Below are 12,947 nucleotides of genomic sequence, written 5' to 3'. Positions count from 1 at the left end.
GTTAGGGCTGCTTACTGAATCATGGGGCACCCAGAAGCAGGAGCTGGATTCCTGGGTACAGGATGAAGGGGCTCTGCTGTCCTTCAGTGGCCATCTGGGCAGGGGTCACCTGTGACCAACTATTCTTTATTCCTGGAAGCTGCAGGGTGATTGACTGCTTTCTTTCTTTTTTTTTTTTTTTTTTTTTCCCCCTTGTGATGCTGGGGATCAAACCCAAGGCCCTACCACTGAGTCCCAGCCCTTGCCCCACCCTCTTTTTACTTTTTATTTTGAGGCAGGGTCTCACTAAATTTCTGAGACTGGCTTTGAACTTGCAATCCTCCTGCCTCAGCCTCCCAAGTAGCTGGTATCACAGGCGTATTTTCAAATGTACCAGGGTCCCTGGGCTGGGCAGCATTTAGGGTGGGGCAGTAGGAATGGGTGATGGTGGCTGTGGGGACACACATCCTGGCCCTGGGCTCTGCTGTGCAACCCAGGTCTCTGACACAATGCCCCTCTTCACGCTGCTCCCACCAGACCTGAAGGCCCCTCACAGGTCCGAGCCCCACCTGGGCTGTGGGAGGGGAGTCTGTGGCCCCTGGGGTACCTCTTTCTGGGGGATTGCAGTCCTTCTCCTGAGACACAGGAGCCTTGGGGTCAGAGCAGTGCAGCACCCCTTCATGGTCTGTGACCCTTGGTATTGGCACGTATTGTGGGGACCAGGGGCTGATGGGGTAAGTGGATGTGGGTACATCCCATTTGTCTCAGACCATTGTCCCCCTTCTGGCCTGGGGCAGGAGGCTGTGACCCAGACAGGTCCCACATCTTCCAGGAAGGGGCCCATGCCCTCCAGTGGGGTGACTAAGGAGGAAGCCAATCTGCACTGGGCTGGGGCTGAGCACTGAGGGTCTACAGCCTCTCTCCTGAGTCCCTCGATTTAACCCACCCTCCCCACAGCTGCCCACATGAGTCCCTGTGCACACCCTAGCCATCAGGGCACACATGTGGCCACAAGCAGGGCTCTGGGCGTTGGTTCCATCCCCCAACCCACCCTAGACCAGGAGGAGATTTAAATATACCAGCGGCATCTGTGGCTATAAAAAGCCCTTCCACCTCCGCACTGCAGCGAGAGATTGCTCCGGTGGGACGCTCAGTGGCCAGAGAGAGGCTTCCACTGGGGACTGAGCAGGGCATGCATGGTGGGGCCCCCAGAGGTGACCCACTAGGGAACCATGTCACCTGAATTTATGAGGGGTCACGGGCAGCAGGTGTGTCTTGAGCCCAGCTCTTCCGTTCCTTAGTGACTTTCAGGAGACCTCTGCCCTCAGTTTCCTCTTCTGCTGAGTGGGCTTGAGGAGGGGCATTATGTGTGTGAAGGAGTCTGCCTAGGAGGGCCTGGCTGCTGTGGCAGACCCTGCCTGCACCTGTGCGCAGGTGTTCCTGTGTGTGTGCTTGCTGGTGGGCCTGTGGGGGGGGGGTCGTCTCTGTGTTTATGACTCAAGAAAGTTCAATCAAGAAACTTATCTTCAGCCCTCCGGATCTCCTGGTCCCATGGGCCAGGGAGACACATAAAGGGGCAGTCGTGCTATAGGTACCAACAGGGGACCAGGGAGCAGCCCCTCTCCCAGCCGAAGCATGGGACAAAGTGGGGCCCATCCTGAAAGTGGGGTTCCTGAATTGACTTGAGAAGTTACTTGGCTCTGACCAGCTGGTGGTCACACATGTGATCCAGCTGCTCTGGGGAGTTTGGCAGGGTCACAAGTTCAAGGCCAGCCTGGGCAGCTCACCAAGACTACCTCAAAAATAAGAAATGTGAAAATGCCTGAGTATCTCTGGGTTCCATCCCCGGTACCTTAAACCAAGGAAAAAGAGAAGTTACTTTGTCCTGGCAGGGGACAGAAGTAGGGACCAGCATGGTGTGCTCTTAACTGTGGCTTTATAGTGGAAACATGGGTGGACTGTGGAGTGAGGACCAGGTTGTGGTGGGGAGGAGTGTGCTGCTCCCCAAGAACAGCTCTTCCCGGCTGTGGGGTCAGGACCTTGGGAGAGAGCTGGTGGATCCGGTGACAGAGAGAGGGAAAGCCCAGGGCACAGATAGCAGAAGCTAAGGAGCCCAGGGGCAGGGTTGACTCAGGTTCAACCTGGAGACCTTGATCAGCAGGTCCAGCTGAAGCCCAAGAGCACCCCTGGGCATTGGCACGGGCCTATGGGACTTGGCTTGGGAGTCACAAGGAGCCTGGGCCAGAAAGGGCTGCATTCAGAGGGATGTGCCACTAGGAGAGAGAAGGGGAAATGGAGGGAGCTTACAGCCTGGCAGGAAGAGGGGACACTGGCAGACATAGATGGAGCCAGATCGAGCCAGGATAGAGAGGAGGCCAGTGGTGGTGACCATCCATTATTGCAGGTGTAGCTCATCCTCCACTTGGTGCTTGTGCCCAGTGCCTCTTGAGCTTTGCAGTCATTTGGAAGCGGGTCCTATTGTCCCATTCACAGAAAGGGACACTGAGGCATAGTGAGGTGGGGGGAAGGGGAACATGGGTGGGGGCAGGGAAGGCAGGCTGCGGCCTCTGTTTTTTCAGCTTTCCAGGGTTGGGTCAGGCAGGTGGAAGCCTGGGGTGGGCTGTTGGAATGGCAACAGCTGGCTCTAGCTCCTGGGCTATGCACCTCTCCTAGGAGATGGGGAGGGGTCTTCTGCTACATTTCCACCACCTGCGGGAGTTGATGGGAGCCCTGACACCATGACTTATTAATGATAATTGAGCCAGATTAAACATTTATTAGATCCAGGCAGCTGCAACCCCTAATGGACCCGCCTCCCCCATGGGTACACTGACCTGAGGAGCCAACCTAGCCCCGGTCCCAGTGCTGGGCTCAGGGTGGCTACTTGGGGCTATCCCTAACGACTCTGGGTTTCCATGTCCCCGTTTGTACACTGTGACAGAGGGCCAGCCTTTCCCTGTGCCCACACGGTGGGACGCAGTGGAGGCCTAATGATGATGGGGCGTGTGCTGCACCCTGCTGTCTGCAGAACTAAGGGCTGAAACGGCAGACTCAGATGACAGGCCCAGCTGTGCCAACAGCTGCGCGAGGCTGTGCAGAGCAGCTGCCCTGGGAGGGGCTGTGGGAGAAGGCTAGGAGCTGGGAAGAGGCCGGGGTCAGGCATGGGGAACACCCAGACAGCTCCCCGATGAGGCCCCAGAAACTTATGGCCTGAGTTGGGATGAGCCTGGCCTGCATGGGGGTAACAAGATGGACTCTGGGGCTGATGTGGAGAGAGGGCTTTGGGCAGAGTGGGGCCTCGACTGCTTGCTTCGGACTTGGCCTGGGGTCCTCTCCTGTTGTGTGTTGGGGAATCTGCTGAGGTGGGATGGGAGTGGGTGGCTTGTCCTGTTATGGGGACAGGAGGCCCCTCTCCCCTGGTAGAGGGTATAGAGAGTGTTCTCCAATGAAGAAAGGTCCCTGGGTTGGCAGGGGAGCCATCCAGGGGGCCAGGCCCTGTGAACATGCACAATAGAGTGTCCGTGACACTTGTGGCCATGCGTGGGCTTGAACATGCTTGCACACCCGGGTGTGGATGTGCCTCTGAGGGCTGCAGCAGTGCCCAGCCCTGGGACCTGGCTTCAACAACCCCTTCCTGTGCCCGACCTCAGTTTGCAGGGGAATGCTGTGTGGCTTTGGCGCGGTCTGTGAGCCCAGTGCAGAGGATCCAGGCCGGGCTTCCTGCGTGTGCAAGAAGAGCGCCTGTCCTGCTGTCGTGGCGCCAGTGTGCGGCTCAGATGCCTCCACCTACAGCAACGAGTGCGAGCTGCAGCGTGCACAGTGCCGCCTGCAGCGGCGAATCCGCCTGCTCCGCCGCGGACCCTGTGGTAAGGGAGTGTGCCCAGCGTGGGGGGGTGGGCCAGGTGTTGGAGGTGGACAGACAGCCAGGGTGACCCCACCCTGCCATCCACAGGTTCCCGGGACCCCTGCTCCAATGTGACCTGCAGCTTCGGCAGCACCTGTGCCCCCTCCGCCGATGGGCAGACCGCCTCCTGCCTGTGTCCCACGACCTGCCGCGGGGCCCCGGAGGGCACCGTGTGTGGCAGTGATGGTATGGACTACCCCGGTGAATGCCAGCTGCTGCGCCGGGCATGCGCACGCCAGGAGAACATCTTTAGGAAGTTCGACGGCCCCTGTGGTGAGTGTCCGCTCCATGTGGGGCTCCTCTCCTTGGGCGTGCAGGCAATAACCCTGACTCCTGCCTGTCCGCCCCCAGACCCCTGCCAGGGAGCCCATGATGACACGAGCCGCGTCTGCCGTGTGAACCCGCGCACTCGCCGTCCAGAGATGCTCCTGCGCCCAGAGAGCTGCCCTCCCCGGCATTTGCCTGTGTGTGGGGATGATGGGGTCACCTATGCAAATGACTGCGTCATGGGCCGCTCAGGGGCTGTCCGCGGTCTGCTCCTCCAGAAAGTGCGCTCTGGCCAGTGCCAGCCTCGAGGTGGGCTGCTTCCCCTGCACACAGTGTGTCCCCTGCCTCCGTGTCCGTCGGGCCCCTGCTGTGGAGGTGCTGGTGTGGTTCTGGCCTCCCTGATCTCCTTGCCCACCCCTAGACCAGTGCTCCGGGACCTGCCAGTTCAGTGCCGTTTGCCTGTCCCGCCGTGGCCGACCCCGCTGCTCCTGCGACCGTGTCACCTGTGATGGGGCCTACAGACCAGTGTGTGCCCAGGATGGGCACACGTATGACAACGACTGTTGGCGCCAGCAGGCCGAGTGCCGGCAGCAGCGAGCCATCCCTCCCAGGCACCAGGGCCCGTGTGGTGAGCACCCTGTGGTCCCCGCCATCAGTCCTTGCCCACCATCACATGCCATCTTCATTCCTTGGCACCCACCTCCCAGGGTCTTGGGCCAGGGTGGGTCCCCTGGGAGGGTGCAGGGTGTGGAGGGTAGAGGCTGCGAGAGGGTGCCTGGATACATGGGGAGGCGGTCAGAGATGGGCCTGCACTTGGCCATGCAAGTCCAGGCTGTAGGTCCTCTAGTCTGTCTGCCCATCCGTCTCTGTTCTGCCTGAGGGTATAGATTTCTTGGGTGGGCAGGAAGTGGATACAACGGTGGGGTCCCTCACTCTTGGGACATAACTGTCACCAGCCCCTTCAGAGGCAGGATCTCAGTTGATCTTAAGGGGCCATTGGAGGGTGGAGGCAGCTGGGAAATGGCCAGCATGTCCCATGGGGACCAGGGCTGCAGTGACCCTGTGTCCATCTGGGTCAGTCCTCTGTCCATCTTTCTGGTCTGTCTTTCTGCGTCTGTCTTCTCCTCGGTCCTTCCCTCTCGGCTCCTCCTCTTGTGTCTTCCAGCCTGACCTGCTGGCAGGATGAGGTGCCGCGCCTGCCCACCAGGAGCCCACAGCCCGAGGTCTGCCCCTGGTGCGGCTGGGGGGGGTGGCTCGCTACTGCCTGGCCTTGTGGTTCTCAGAGCAAGTGGACAGACACCTCCTCCCCGTGCAGCCCTGGGTGTGACTCTGGGGTGCAGACTCCTCTTAGCCTGGAGAGAGCCCCCACATGCATGGGTGTCCCAGGGCTGCTGGTGGTCGGGGTCAGTGGCCTGCTGTGGGCAGTCAGGAGGCTCCTGTGTCCCCATCTGCCTCTGTCGTGTGTCTGTCCCTTTCTTTGCTATGTCCTGCACATCTAGCTCTTCCTTGACCACCCCACCCTGGGAGAGGGCCTGCTGCGTGGGGCTGGGGGCTTTGCCCAGTATGGGGGGTAGCAGGTGGGCTGAGTGCCCTGTCCTTCCCAGACCAGGCTCCGTCCCCGTGCCGTGGGGTGCAGTGCGCATTCGGGGCGACCTGCGCCGTGAAGAACGGGGAGGCTGCGTGCGAGTGCCAGCAGGCGTGTGCAGGCGCCTACGACCCCGTGTGCGGCAGTGACGGTGTCACCTATGGCAGCACCTGCGAGCTGGAGGCCATGGCCTGTGCCCTTGGGCGGGATATCCGGGTGGCCCGCAGAGGACCCTGTGGTCAGTAGTGGACAAGCAGGTCTGGGGGGGGATGGCCTTCCTGACACAGTGGTGACGGAGCCCCCTCCCCAGACCGATGCGGGCAGTGCCGTTTTGGAGCCCTGTGCGAGGCCGAGACCGGGCGCTGCGTGTGCCCCTCTGAGTGCGTGGCCTCCGCCCAACCCGTGTGCGGTTCTGACGGGCACACGTATGCCAGCGAGTGTGAGCTGCATGTCCACGCCTGCACACACCAGATAAGCCTGCATGTGGCATCAGCTGGACACTGTCGTGAGTGGGGCCATGGGGGCCAGTGGGCTAGGGTCCCACCACTCTCCAGCTGGGTCTGCTGACCCCTGCTGGCTCCATATGTTTCAGAGACCTGTGGAGACACAGTGTGTGCCTTTGGGGCTGTGTGCTCAGCCGGGCAGTGTGTGTGTCCTCGTTGTGAGCGCCCCCCGCCTGGCCCCGTGTGTGGCAGCGACGGTGTCACCTACCGCAGTGCGTGTGAGCTACGGGAGGCTGCCTGCCAGCAGCAGATACAGCTTGAGGAAGCCCGGGCAGGGCCCTGTGAGCAGGGTAGGCTGGGGCAGCTGCCTGAGCTGTGGGGCACCAGCCTCCGGGGAGAACCTGTGGGTGAGCTGCCCTCCTTCCCCACAGCTGAGTGTGGCTCAGGAGGCTCCGGCTCCGGGGAGGACAGCGAGTGTGAGCAGGAACTCTGCCGGCAGCGTGGCGGGGTGTGGGATGAGGACTCAGAGGATGGACCATGCGTCTGCGATTTCAGCTGCCAGGGTGTTCTCAGGAGCCCGGTGAGCCCCCACCTCCCCCAGCTAGAGGGGGGCAGTGAGGAAGGGGCCAAGGCTGCCCACGCTGACCCCACCCCTCCAGGTGTGCGGCTCAGATGGGGTCACCTATGGCAGTGAGTGTGACCTGAAGAAGGCCAGGTGCGAGTCTCAAGGAGAGTTGTACGTCGCAGCTCAGGGACCCTGCCGTGGTGAGTGGGCCAGGGCACATTCTTGTGGGCTTGTGCAGCAGCCTCTGCGCTTCTGTGTGTGCATATTCAAAGGTGTATGCCTGCACTGGTGTGGGCATGTGGGCATCCATGTGTGCTGTGGTATGCTTGTGGTCTTGTGTGTTCTTCTGAGTATAAAGCACTGATACGTGCACTGTGGACACAAGCCCATCTGTCAAAGTATGCACCACACTCGGGAGGGTGGGCAGGAGGATTGTGAGTTTGAGCTCAGCCTGAGCCATGCAGTGAGATCCTGCCTCATAAAAGCAAGTGTCTGCTAAGTACCTACTGCAGGTCAGGCCAGGCTTCTATGCAGGAGGCAGCAGGAAACCCCAGGGCACCTTCTGGGCAGGAACTGACAGTGGTCTGTAAATGTCACATGTCACACACGAGTGCTCACGGTATGCTCATGCACGTTCACAGATGTGTCTGTACAGTTGTATATAAATGTGCATGGTTTGGAGGAATGTGAGTGTGTGTCCGTCTTCATGTGTGTGTGCTGCCTTTACACTTAACTGTAGGTCCATAGCTCTGTGTACACACAGGGCTGTGTCCGTGACTTTGGGTATTCTGTGTGTATGTGGCCCTGTATGTTTCCTGTGTGCTGGGTCCTACATTTGGCCATTGCATGTCCTTGTATGATTATGGTGGCCTCACCCAGGGCCTCAGCCTCAGATTCCAGACCTGAGGGGCCTGGTGTCAGGCTGAGTGGTGGTGTGGAGGAGGTTGAGGCAGAGGGGTGGGCATACAGCACTGCCTCGAGTCTGACCCCACACCCCTCTCTGCAGGCCTCACCTTGGCCCCACTGCTGCCTGCAGCCCCTGCTCACTGTGCCCAGACCCCCTACGGGTGCTGCCAGGATAATGTCACTGCTGCCCGGGGTGTGGGCCTGGCCGGTTGCCCCAGTGAGTACCTGAGTACCCTCACCCCGAGCCTGGCACAGCTGTGTGACTGGGCTGACCCTGTCCCTCCCCCCTGCCCTTGCAGGCAGTTGCCAGTGCAACCCTCACGGCTCCTACGGAGGCACCTGTGACCCAGCCACAGGCCAGTGCTCTTGCCGGCCAGGTGTGGGCGGCCTCAAGTGCGACCGATGTGAGCCTGGTTTCTGGAACTTCCGTGGCATTGTCACTGACAGCCGGAGCGGCTGTACTCGTGAGTGACAGGGCCCCAGGGCTGGCTGCCAGTCAAGTACTCCTGCCTGTCCACCCCCATCACTGTGCTCAGGCCCTGGCCTGAGCTGCACCTGGCAGGCTCTGCAGCAGGTGGAGAAGACTGTCTAGGTACAGACTCAGGCTCCCCTCCCCGCAGCCTGCAGCTGTGACCCCCGGGGTGCCGTGCGGGATGACTGTGAGCAGATGACTGGGCTGTGCTCCTGTAAGCCAGGCGTCGCTGGGCCCAAGTGTGGGCAGTGTCCTGATGGCCACACCCTGGGCCCCACCGGCTGTGAGGCAGGTGAGGACAAGATCCGGGCTGGCCTGGGGTTTGCTGTACAGAGGGACAGCCTGAGCTGGTGGGGTTTCTGTGTCCACCCCAGATCCTTCAGCACCGGTGACCTGTGCGGAGATGCACTGTGAGTTTGGCGCTTCCTGCGTGGAAGAGGCAGGTTCTGCCCACTGCATCTGCCCAGCCCTCACCTGCCCAGAGGCCAGTGCCACCAAGGTGAGCCAGGTGAGGGTGGAGAGTGTGAAGGGCAGTGGGTGGGGGAAACGCCTGAGTGCCCCTGCCTCGCGCCTCAGGTCTGTGGATCAGATGGCATCACCTACGGCAGCGAGTGCCAACTGAAGACCATCGCCTGCCGCCAGGGCTTGGACATCTTCACCCAGAGCCTCGGCCCGTGCCAGGGTAGGGTCTGGGAGCCACCACCCAGCACTGACAGGAAGGCCTGGCCCGGCCCTGACTGCAGCCCCAGCTTCCCTCTCCTTCCAGAGGCTGTTGTTCCTGGCGCTCACCCAACCTCCAGGGCCACGACAGCCCCGGGGCGCTTGCCAAGCGAGCCTCTGCTGCCTCCACCCAGTGCCCTCCCCCTGGCTCCCAGCAGTACCCCCCAGAGCCGGCCCACCCCTGCACCCACCTTACGACCTCGGACCACAGCCAGCATCCCCAAGACCACAGCTCGACCCGCACTGACCATGCCCCCCATAGAAACCTCCACCGCAACCAGTCTCTCCGCGTCTGCCTTTGGAGAATCTGGCAGCACTGACGGGAGTGGCGATGAGGAACTAAGTGGGGACCAGGAGGCCAGTGGGGGGGGTTCTGGGGGTGAGCAGGGGCTCGGGGACGTGGGTGGGCCTGGGGTGAGCAGGGGCTCTGGGGTGTGGGGCGGGCCTGGGAGGTGAGCAGGGGCTCTGGGATGTGGGGTGGGCCTGGGGTGAGCAGGGGCTCTGGGGTGTGGGGTGGGCCTGGGGTGAGCAGGGGCTCGGGGACGTGGGGTGGGCCTGGGGTGAGCAGGGGCTCTGGGGTATGGGGTGGGCCTGGGAGGTGAGCAGGGGCTCTGGGGTGTGGGGTGGGCCTGGGGTGAGCAGGGGCTCGGGGACGTGGGTGGGCCTGGGAGGTGAGCAGGGGCTCGGGGACGTGGGGTGGGCCTGGGGTGAGCAGGGGCTCTGGGGTGTGGGGTGGGCCTGGGGTGAGCAGGGGCTCAGGGATGTGGGGTGGGCCTGGGGTGAGCAGGGGCTCTGGGGTGTGGGGCGGGCCTGGGAGGTGAGCAGGGGCTCTGGGGTGTGGGGTGGGCCTGGGGTGAGCAGGGGCTCGGGGACGTGGGTGGGCCTGGGAGGTGAGCAGGGGCTCGGGGATGTGGGGTGGGCCTGGGGTGAGCAGGGGCTCGGGGACATGGGTGGGCCTGGGGTGAGCAGGGGCTCTGGGGTGTGGGGTGGGCCTGGGGTGAGCAGGGGCTCTGGGGTGTGGGGCGGGCCTGGGAGGTGAGCAGGGGCTCTGGGATGTGGGTGGGCCTGGGGTGAGCAGGGGCTCTGGGACATGGGACAGGCCTGGGGAGTGAGCAGGGGCTTATTGGGGCAGGGCCCAGAGAGGCTCCCACCTGTGGCTGGACTCAGACTGCGCATCCCTAGGACTGGAACTCTCCATGGACAGCAGCGTGGTGACACAGGGACCACCCATTGAGAGAGCCTCCTGCTACAACTCACCTTTGGGCTGCTGTTCGGATGGCAAGACACCTTCACTGGACGCAGAGGGCTCCAACTGTCCTGGTGAGTGGGTGGCAGGGCAGGTGGAGCTTGAGGAGCGGCCTGGGCAGCCATGGGTGCTGCTCCTACCCGCTGGCAGCAGGTGGGTCCAGGTTTATGGTCTTTGGTCTCAAATGTGTATGAGATCTTGGGGATCCGGCGCCCACGTGCACACGTGTGGTCTCAGCCCGAACACATGGGCATGCCCAGGACCGTGTACCTAACCCGTCTCTCTCCTTGCAAGCAAGCCTGGGGCAACTGCTCTGAGGAGTCTGCCTGGTAACTGACGCCAGCCCTGCCCTGGGGTCCCCACTAACCTCATGACCATCTGACTAACATCCACCTGCCCCTGCACCCTACGTGGCTCGCTCCAGGGGCCGGCACCAGGCGGGTGCCAGGCAGGGCCTCACCGCCCCTTCTCCCACAGCCACCAAGGCGTACCAGGGCGTGCTGGAGCTGGAGGGGGTCGAGGGGCAAGAGCTGTTCTACACACCCGAAATGGCCGACCCCAAGTCAGAGCTGTTTGGGGAGACAGCCAGGAGCATCGAGAGCACTGTAAGTGGGGGCGTCCTCCCAGGTGAGACCCAGAGGGGGCCAGGGCAGGAACCCCGCAGGGTAAGGGGACCGATTTCAGTGGGTTGGGCGGTGTCCAGTATCCTCACTCACTCCCTGCCCACAGCTGGACGACCTTTTCCGGAACTCAGACGTCAAAAAGGACTTCCGGAGTGTCCACCTGCGGGACCTGGGGCCTGGCCGATCAGTCCGTGCCACTGTGGATGTGCACTTTGACCCCAGTGAGACCCCCGCACTAAGTCTCTCCCAGGAGGTGATGGGTAGGGGCTGCACAGGGCCAGGCCAGGCTCAGTACCCCCTCTTCCCCAGCCACAGCCTTCAGGGCACCTGACGTGGGCCGGGCCCTGCTTCGGCAGATCCAGGCCTCCAGGCGCCGGGCCCTGGCGGTGAGGAGGCCTCTGCAGGAGCACGTGCGGTTCATGGACTTTGGTGAGCACCAGGCCAGGCCTCCTGGTCTGTTCCCATCCTCCACCGCCCCGCCCCCTGCTCCTTGCAGACCCTGACCACTCCCTGCCCCACAGACTGGTTTCCTGCATTCTTCATGGGAGCCACCACAGGAGCCACCGCTGCAGTGGCCACAGCCAGAGCTACCACTGTGGGCCAACCACCTTCCTCCGTGACCCCTCGGGTCCACCCCAGTCACACCAGCAGGCCCATTGGAAGGACCACGGCCCCCCCACACACACACCGGCCCCCCACCACAGCTCCCGGCCATGTGGCTGGACACCGGCCTTGGCTCCCCAGTCCCAAGCAGCACCCAAGGTCCTGTGATTCTCAGCCCTGCCTGCATGGCGGGACCTGCCAGGACCAGGACTCTGGCAGGGGCTTCACCTGCAGCTGCCTGGCAGGCAGGGGAGGCACCTTCTGTGAGGACGGTAGGCGCTTTTGTCCACCTCTCTGGAAGGACAGGGAGGCTGATGGGGGCAAGGAGGGAGGGCAGAGATAAGCCACCGGCAGGAGGTGGTAGGGGCAGGGTCCTGGGTACTCTTCCAGCTCACCCTCCCTATCCCCTGCAGTGCTACGCCCCTCTGTCTCTGTTCCTGCCTTTGGGGGTGCCTCCTTTCTGGCCTTCCCCACCCTCCGTGCATATCACACGCTGCGCCTGGCGCTGGAATTCCGATCCCTGGAGCCTCAGGGACTGCTGCTATACAACGGCAACGCCCATGGCAAGGACTTCCTGGCACTGGCGCTGCTTGGTGGGCGCGTTCAGCTCAGGTGCAGAGAGGGCGGGTGGGCAGGGCTAATGCTCAGTGGGCGGGGCCAGGGCCTTCCAGGGAGGAATTTGTGGGTGGCTCCTGACCAGACTGTGGATGGAGCCAGGCCAGGGCTCTAAGCACCTGCTTGGGTCTCCAGGTTTGACACAGGTTCTGGACCAGCAATACTGACCAGCTCAGTGCCTGTGGAACCAGGCCGGTGGCATCGCCTAGAACTCTCACGGCATTGGCGCCAAGGCACACTGTCTGTGGATGGCGAGACCCCAGTTCTGGGCGAGAGTCCCAGTGGCACAGATGGCCTCAACCTAGATACCGACCTCTTTGTGGGCGGAGTCCCAGAGGACCAGGCTGACGTGTGAGCAAGAGGGTGGAGCATGCATCAAACTGGGTCTCTGACCTTGATCTTGACCTGGGATTCCATTCCACCAGAGCAACCTCCATTGGATAGCAAATGGGATCAGAAGAATGGTGTGGGTGTGGCTAGGACCCTGAGCTCAGCTGGGGCTCCTGGCCCTTCCCTGTCCCATTTGGGTGGCTTACCTTTGGTGCCAGAGTGAGGAGGGCCTGGGCTGACCCTTACCTCCAGTCCTGACCCTTAACCTCGGCCCCACCCTCTGGTGGGTCCTCTCTGTGGGGCTGGCCGCTTTGTCTAAAGGGTGATGGGATGGAGCAGCTCTGACTTCTGACCCTAACTGTACCCCTGTGACTCTGGCCGCGAGAAGGAGGCCTCTGCCTGAGCTTACTCTGACCCCTTCCTGGTGGCAGGGCCCATGAGCGGACCTCCGTTGGCGTGGGCCTGAAGGGCTGCATCCGCCTGCTGGATGTCAACAATCAGCGCCTGGAGCTGGGCCCCTGGCAGGGCGTCGTGTCCCGCAGCTCCGGTGTGGGAGAGTGTGGAGAGCGCCCCTGCATGCCTAGCCCCTGCCATGGTGGGGCACCCTGCCAGGCCCTGGGAGACGACATGTTTCACTGCCAGTGTCCACCTGGCCGCTTTGGTGAGGGCAGGCTGGGATCCGGGTGAGG

General features: G+C 62.5%; 1 protein-coding gene across 5 annotated transcripts in view; it reads left to right on the top strand.

The window, feature by feature from the left end:
* Positions 1-12,947, top strand: part of AGRN (agrin) — a 31,634-nt gene that overhangs the window by 13,554 nt on the left and 5,133 nt on the right. For all 5 annotated transcript variants that reach the window (XM_081306266.1, XM_081306267.1, XM_081306268.1 and 2 more), the window contains 23 exons: positions 3,630-3,845; positions 3,932-4,156; positions 4,235-4,459; positions 4,572-4,778; positions 5,755-5,973; positions 6,046-6,240; positions 6,328-6,528; positions 6,610-6,758; positions 6,838-6,943; positions 7,750-7,866; positions 7,949-8,113; positions 8,270-8,413; positions 8,496-8,620; positions 8,698-8,803; positions 8,888-9,220; positions 10,024-10,161; positions 10,565-10,692; positions 10,817-10,931; positions 11,020-11,139; positions 11,232-11,585; positions 11,727-11,925; positions 12,064-12,279; positions 12,690-12,919. In XM_081306266.1, coding sequence (XP_081162392.1) covers positions 3,630-3,845; positions 3,932-4,156; positions 4,235-4,459; positions 4,572-4,778; positions 5,755-5,973; positions 6,046-6,240; positions 6,328-6,528; positions 6,610-6,758; positions 6,838-6,943; positions 7,750-7,866; positions 7,949-8,113; positions 8,270-8,413; positions 8,496-8,620; positions 8,698-8,803; positions 8,888-9,220; positions 10,024-10,161; positions 10,565-10,692; positions 10,817-10,931; positions 11,020-11,139; positions 11,232-11,585; positions 11,727-11,925; positions 12,064-12,279; positions 12,690-12,919 — 4,233 coding nt within the window. The remainder of the gene's footprint in view (positions 1-3,629; positions 3,846-3,931; positions 4,157-4,234; positions 4,460-4,571; positions 4,779-5,754; positions 5,974-6,045; positions 6,241-6,327; positions 6,529-6,609; positions 6,759-6,837; positions 6,944-7,749; positions 7,867-7,948; positions 8,114-8,269; positions 8,414-8,495; positions 8,621-8,697; positions 8,804-8,887; positions 9,221-10,023; positions 10,162-10,564; positions 10,693-10,816; positions 10,932-11,019; positions 11,140-11,231; positions 11,586-11,726; positions 11,926-12,063; positions 12,280-12,689; positions 12,920-12,947) is intronic.

The sequence above is a fragment of the Spermophilus citellus genome, assembly GCF_964194105.1.
Source record: "Spermophilus citellus genome assembly, chromosome: 9".
NCBI classification, from domain to species: Eukaryota; Metazoa; Chordata; class Mammalia; order Rodentia; family Sciuridae; genus Spermophilus; species Spermophilus citellus.
Note: the sequence above shows the minus strand (reverse complement) of the source record. Positions and strands in the feature narration are given on the sequence as shown.